This window comes from Bactrocera neohumeralis, chromosome 3 (assembly GCF_024586455.1).
Source record: "Bactrocera neohumeralis isolate Rockhampton chromosome 3, APGP_CSIRO_Bneo_wtdbg2-racon-allhic-juicebox.fasta_v2, whole genome shotgun sequence".
Classification (NCBI taxonomy): Eukaryota; Metazoa; Arthropoda; class Insecta; order Diptera; family Tephritidae; genus Bactrocera; species Bactrocera neohumeralis.
This window is the reverse complement of record NC_065920.1, coordinates 27962315-27969993: the sequence shown is the minus strand read 5'-3', so window position 1 is coordinate 27969993 and position 7679 is coordinate 27962315. Positions and strand designations below refer to the sequence as shown.

The following is a 7679-nucleotide window of genomic DNA, read 5'->3' as shown; positions in this document are numbered from 1 at the left end:
CCAAGCGTGAGCGGTGGTAAGTGAATGTGTTGTCGAAGTAAAAGAAAGTCTTGCAAGAAGCCTTTGTCGTTCTTTTCATAATCACTCTGTGTAGATCAGCGAACTGATAATGGGTTCGAAGACATAGCGAAACAGTTCCAAGTAATGAGTTATAAAAAAAATTCAACATACAAGGGCATTAAGGTGCGCCAAACTATTCTTTCGATCTATTTTGGTGGAATAAATATTTATAAATGAAGTGTGGGTGTAGTCGTTAAATAAAATATGCATTATTTGTATATATGTACGAGTATATGTTTATATAGCGCTTTATACATGAACTGGAAGTACGGACTTAGTGGCCACCAAATATTCAGTACATATTCCGTTCATCGTGTTGCTGTAAAAATTTGTTCCGTTCAAATCATAGAACATTTTCACAAAAAATTGCATTGAATTAGGTTAGGTTAGGCTAGCCTCATAGGCTAGTGAACCATGCATACACCAGTTTTTGTAGTTAATGAGAATTAGTCATTCTTCAGGATGTCAGCGCTTGACGCTCTCTTCCATCGTCCCCAAATGCTTAAAGCGTACCCTTGTCTAAGCGGGACAAGGGTACAAGAGATGCTTAATTGCTTCCCTTTGCATTGCGCTTGACATTTTCTGCAGTCTTCTCGAATCAGCAGGCATGCGCCGCTACCATACTGTGACCCGTGAGTGTTTCAATCATGTTCCTACAGCTCCTTCCAGCAAATGCTAGTAGGAATTCTGTATATATCCAATCTACCGTTTTACAATATGACTTTTGCAGTTTTACAGCCTGGTATATCGTTCCATCGCGTTTTGATTTTCCTTGCCATGCTTCTGTCCAGAAGTAACCTCGTTTTCAGTTGACAACCGAACACCACTCTTGGTTATCTCATCCACTATCTCAATATCCTCGATATCTTTGTGACCTGGCGCCCAGCTGAACTGAAGTCGCTTGGTTCCGACGACACTCTCCTCTACTGTCCTGCTTTCCAAGACACTACTGGTCGAAAGGCGAATAGAGATTAAAGCCTGGCTGTTTAAGATCTTAACGCTGGATTATAGGCTAACTCTGCAGTTTTCTCAATAGCAAATAACTCTGCTTGAAATATACCGCACTGATCCGGCAACTGAAAAGGCTGCCTTATGGCTAACTCTAGACAATATACTCCGCCCTCCATTTTCGTGCCATCCGTAGAAATGTTCAATGTGGTGCTGCAATTATATTTCCAATATTTGCTCTGATCCTTCTTTCTTAAGAAAAAAGTGGGATCATGTAGTCGCTGCTTGCCAAACCAGCATTACCCACCGAGCTATGTCCGAAGGTTATATAGTATATCTAAACTCTCATGCAACTAGTAGTCGCCCCACCGATTTTGCCGCAAAGTTTTCAAGGAAGAGGTCTAAAAATGGCAGGCTTAGTATAAGTTCAAGAACAGTCGTTGGGATGTGTTGGAGGTTAGCCTCCCCGTTAAGGACGGCGGAGCGAGTCTGTAAACCTTTACCATTGGCTTTCGGTAGGTACATTTTTGCAAACCAGTCCACCACACTACTTAGTGGATATTTTTTAAACGGTGTTAGATCTCCGAAATAACAACCCTTGGCCGAAGAAAATCTGGGTCAATTTCAGTAACGTAGAACCGGCTGTTGTGGGAATTGACTACATAACGGATCTCGATTTTAGCAATAAATTGTGATTTTTTTGAAAAATATTTAGTCCGCAAGAGCTGACGCACCCTAATACAGACAAATATATGAGGACTAAAAATGTGAGTGGTACGGTTGCCTTGGGTTCATGGGGTGAAACTCAATCACTTTGCATGCAATACTCATAAATTTTTTTTTCAGTTTTTTTTTTACTTCAAACATTTATTTAAATTTTTACGATTTTTGAGCAAGAACACACGTTTCATAGCTACGCATCACAATTTTATGTGTGCGGATTTTTTTTGTTTTTGTAGTGATATTTTTTTTTTTGCAATAATTAATACGCGCGCGCCACATTCGGTCCATTTGTCTGACGTAATATTATGCGAAGAAGTGTTCGGTCCATTCACGCAATTTAGGCTTAGAACGCGATAACGAGTATATACATAGTTGCTAAATTTCCGATAACAATCGAACATGGACGATATAGAGAGAGTGGAGGGGCGCAAAAGCATCGCTCTGTTCCGCAAGAGCATCTACGGCGGTGATGAAGTCGAATTCGCCGATATTTTTCAATTCGATATTGATGAAGACGATCATAAGAAAATATTACAAGTGATGAGGGACTCACTGCAGCGCTTACCTGATAGCTTTCGAAGCAATATTTTGGACCGATTCATAGAGGAACATCCCGAGTTAAACTGGAAGATTGAGGAAACTGGAGAGAAAGACGAAGATCAAGACAACATAGAGGACATTTTGAAAACATTTCGTTTTGATAGCTTAATTCCCTCGCGTTGGGTGGAAGTTCACGAGACATTTGACAAAAAACTGCGCCCGTTTTCGAGCGCTTTTATGATCAGAGATTCCGAAAAGTTTTGGGCCATAATTCAAGCGACTAAGGTAGCACATTTCGAGCCGGTACGCACGTATGCGGTTGAAAAATTAGCCAACGACATTAACAATTCCCTGTATATGATCTTTAAAATGAATCTATGCAAAGATGAAGACTTCAAACTGGGGGACTTTGAGCATTTTCATGTCTTCAGTTGGACGGACGATCGATTTTTTGCCAGAAGACATATGAAAGGTATTGCTTGGGTTGATATTTTTATAAAATCCTTAACAGAGGAATGTTTGGATGCATTCAAATTGCGCTATGATATTACGGAATTGGTGCGACTGTTGAAACCGCTGCTATCAAGCTTCTATAGCGCAAATCCTGAGTTCATAAAAGAAAGCAAAGAAGTGATTGAGTAAGTAAATTACAGATTTGTCGTATTCTAGAAACATTGTAGACCGGTTACATATGTATACTATATGTCGGTGGTAGTGGTCAATACTTTTGAAAGAAATATTTCTACCGTTAAACTATATACAAAGTAAATTTTCGAGTCAATTTTCATCACTAATTTCTATTACTCATTTCCGACTCGCCTTAGAAATGCACGTCTATTGCTGGGTTTTCATGACAAAGTCATGAAAGAACTGGAAGAGAATCTCGAATTTTTCTGCAGTAAAGTCAATCAGATCACAAATATTTCACTCCACCGTCGAAGTGCGAACCGTGATGTGGTAAAAAACTACTTCGAACTGGAAACATTGGCCTATGTTGGTTAGTATGATCTCACGTTCCAAATTCGATCTTACACATACTAAGGTGTGTCTCTTAGTTCGCGATCCCATCGAGAAACGATATCAAATCAATTACTACAAGCAAAAGACGGCTGACTGGCAGTGCTACTTTGAAAACCAGGAGCGTCAAATTGAGGAAAAATTACTTAAAGTTCAGAAGAAGCATAACGCCGAAGTATACTGTCATTCATCCATGATGCAGTGCATATACGGCATAATAGAGGTTGGTTGGACGAAGCCTAGAGGTGTGATTTTTCATTGTTGACTAGTGTAGTGTAGCTGTCAACTATTCATAGCATAGTTTTAGGCTTTAAAATGACAGTTCAAATTATTAAAATGTTTGTGTTTCATTTCCGCTAAGGACTACAAACGTCGCATTGAGGAACTGTCTCAAGAATATGATCGTCGTTTCAATGAACTCGAAGAGAAGAATCACAAATTTAAAACCAATATGGATAAAATAAAGATTCAAACCGACTTTTTAATGGCCGAAAAGGATTACATGCAAATGCGTATTGAGGAAATGCAAAAAGGCAAGAAAGTAAAACTTCCGAAAAGGAAAAAACGCTCGCTCATTTCGATGTTATCAAGTGTCAGCGTAAGAGATTTGAAGAAGAAACGCTCCAAGTTAAATTAACTAAATAACGGTGTACATATATTCATTTACTTGTACATAAGTAACGGTATTGTATAGCATAGAAATTCAAAAAGGCTTTCAAGAAATATACTATAGATACTTGTAATGACACAGCTTGGGGCTTTAAGAAAATGTGGCCATCAATAAGATTGTTATTTTATGATAACCATTAGAATATATTTTGATTCTAATTAAATTCTAAATTAAAATTTTACCACTTAGGAAGCCTATTTTGAATTAAGAACCATCTGCAAATCTCTTAAGATTTCTCTTCAGTAAGGTTTGCCATTTTATTACTGAAAGTCGTATAACTTTGTGGCTAAATGAGCACCTGGCCCCCCTCTTAATATAATAAAACTACACCCCACTCATACACACCACACTCAACACGACTACACCATCTACACCATCTACATCATCCACACATCATTTCATCACACTCTCATCTCATCATTATCTACACCACACCTTTCACACCACACCCGAGGAGACTGGGACGGCGCCAGCAGCTCTTTTCTCATACGATCCGTGCGCTTATACGTACATACGAGTTTCCCGCTTTGAAATCGTTTCGCCAACACAAAAGGGTAAGTGCCGCGAGGTTTTTTTTCGAAAAAAAAAGAAGACTTCTATTTAAAACACTTTGCTCCAATAACGAGTCGAAAGTATTAAAATCTTCAACCGAAATTTGGAGTTAGTGGCCTCACCTTTAAGAGCGCTACGTCCTAATTATGGTGGTCATAATCGTACTGTCAGATCAACAATTGAGCGTGTAGTGGAAACATTTGAATCCACAGGCACAGTACTAAATGTTCCCGTGCCAGTGCGGCCAAGAAATGCCCGCGGTGTCGAGAATATTGCTGCCGCTAGCGCAACAATTGAGGAAGACTCAAACCAGACTCTTACACGTCGTTCTCAAGCGTTGGACATCTCTGTAACGTCGGTCTACATCCTTACAAGATCAAATTGACACAAGAACTGAAGAATTCCACACACATACAGTTTTTGACTCCAGCAGGCAAAAAACTGTTCCAAGTGGCTTACGACATCCTGGTTTGAGGTGAAGGATCCCTAATACAAAAGGTTTTCCAGAGACCTGAATAAGTAATAGTTCAAAGTCTGGAGTTTATGGTGGGTATTGTAACACATCCCATTCAAACTGCAAATATTTTTGGCTAGACATTAAACTTCTATGAACAGTACACCCTACCTATTGATCTATTTTGACCTCCTTTGTTAGAGCGCATCTCACAATTTGTCCAGCTGATGACAAAATACTTCAGAAATAATCAGTATATTGTCGAGCAAAAGCTTAAAATTAAGGATATCTCTCATATCCCATCAAACAGATAACATAAGGGTTTTTTTAGTGATTATCGGTCTTCAAAATAATTAGAGCCGGTCCGTCCTTTGTGTGCCATGATCTTTGCTTAATAAAAAACACTTTTCGTCGCCAAAAATAATGCGTTCCAAGAATGGATCACTTCCATGACGTTTGCTAAGCAAATCACAGTGGTTCAGCGACGAGGCAAAGATGAGGAATCCATGTCTTTACTTGAAATTAATCCTAGACGTTTCATGTGCTTGTGAAGGGTAGCGTCAGAAAAATTTAACCTTTCAGTAATATCTTAAGTTTTTTTTCGATGATTTGCATCGATGAACGGCTACATCGGCTTCAAGAGGTATTTTAGGACGTAGTAGATCCTCAAAATCGAAATCGTCGGAATGAAATTTTACAAACCATTTTCGACATTCAATATTCGGTCGATATAAGATCCGAATGAGTCCAAACGCCATCGCAAGCAACAACTTATGGAAGTCTACGCAGATAACCCCGAGAAAATTGACGCCTTGGAAGAGAATATTTTGCGCGTTATTGCTTACAAAATCGACTCAGTCCTATTACTTTTCGGACAAACCCTGTACGTTCCTATTGCTGCAAAAAGTTGTCGAAAATTGGATGTCTTGGCTAGAGTTTATTCGAGTCAGCCACGGCGGTCTCGTGCCCAAAATCAGTTTTAGTTAAAACATAATGTAAAATCCGTAACTTCATAATAAAGTTAATTTCTTGGCCTATATTTCTTCATGCAAACCACCACATGTATAAAAAAAAACCATCCCTTATTTAACAAATTAGAGCATTTGCGCTGAAGCAATGAGGGAGAAGGGTGAGTAAGATAATCCCTCCGACCTGTAGTAAAAGAGGATAAATGGTTGCTTTTTCCCGAGGTTAAAAGCAAAGTAATCTATGGGGTACTAAGCGATTTTATTCCTTATAACACATATGTTATAGGATGGCTAGGTGAGGTTCGATGTTGGTTGCAGAGATTGCACTTGAACTCCTCTATGCAGTCCTTTGTGAACCAATAAAACAGAACTTTTGTATTCGATCTTTTTGAGTCATTAAAGTACCTTGTGGTCAGGGCTTGCGCTTCCAAGTATTTAAGTCTTGATCTCACAAACATGCGATAAGCAAAAAGGAAGTGTGGAGATGTTTCCGACTTGTCTTTCTTCATAAAGCTGCTGCTGCTGACTTTCGGTTAGATTCTCAATCTTTCAGCATGTATGCCGATACCACCCATAGAGCTAAAGTGCCTTTCTTTACAAGCTCATCAGCTTTACAGTTTCCCGTGATTTCGCTTTGACTTGTTACCCAAACTATTTCTATCACAAAGTGACTTAATGATTTCTAATAAATCCTATGTGGGCGGAGAAAAAGTCTCCATAAATATAAACATTTAGAAACCCAGATTCTCTGAATCTGTGAACGATTTTCGCGGCTACTCGTTGAACGCTTTCGATCTGAGTTTAAAGTGTGTTTTTTTGCCACAAAAAGAAGTAATAATCTTGATTGTGTTGTCGTAGAGCCAGAGGACAATTTTCGGTTACAGACCCTACCTTTTGCCACTAGCTCTCCTGTAGCAGTATTAGATAATCGATGCCTTCCTTGCTCTCTCCTCGATATTAGGCTTTCATGAAAGCTTCCTGTAAAGGGCCAGCCCTATCTTCTTCTTAATTGGCGTAGACACCACTTACGCGATTGCCGTGGCCAATGCGCAAAGGACCATAAATATTTCGCAGAATCTTTCACTCGAAAACTCGTAACGTCGACTAATCGGTTGCTGTCATCGTCCAAGCCTCTGCGCCATATAGCAGGACGGGAATTATGAGCGACTTATAGAGTTTGGTTTTTGTTCGTCGAGAGAGGACTTTGCTGCTCAATTGCCTACTCAGTCCGAAGTAGCACCTGTTAGCAAGAGTTATCCTGCGTTGGATTTCCAGGCTGACATTGTTGCCACGCTGGTTCCAAGATAGACGAAATTATCTACGACTTCAAAGTTGTGACTGTCAACAGTGACGTAAGAGCCAAGTTGCGAGTGCGACGACTGTTTGTTTGATGACAGGAGATATTTTGTCTTGCCCTCGTTCACTGCCAGACCCATTTGCTTTGCTTCCTTGTTCAGTCTGGAGAAAGCAGAACTAACGGCGCGGGTGTTGAGGCCGATGATATCAATATAATATAGGGCCAGCCCTATAGCTTCGGACAAATCATATATTTTTAAACTACTTTGCGATACGGAAACTCATTTTCTACTTGCAACAGTTTTCCTTTCAAAAATTTATTACTCTCAATATTTTTTAACGCGTACAAGCTCTTTACATACGTTTTACAATATAATATAGGATACAATATAAGATAGGATATATTTTTTTTTTTTAATTAACGGGTTCGCAGATATATACGTACGTGAGC

At 39.3% G+C, this 7679-nt stretch overlaps 1 protein-coding gene across 1 annotated transcript; it reads left to right on the top strand.

Moving 5' to 3' along the window:
• Positions 1-894: 894 nt before the first annotated feature.
• On the top strand, positions 895-4057 carry LOC126753276 (uncharacterized). Its single transcript, XM_050464603.1, has 4 exons — positions 895-2909; positions 3096-3268; positions 3327-3511; positions 3650-4057. The coding sequence occupies exons 1-4, from the start codon at positions 2131-2133 to the stop codon at positions 3923-3925; spliced, it is 1413 nt and encodes a 470-aa protein (XP_050320560.1). The 5' UTR covers positions 895-2130; the 3' UTR covers positions 3926-4057.
• Positions 4058-7679: the final 3622 nt, after the last annotated feature.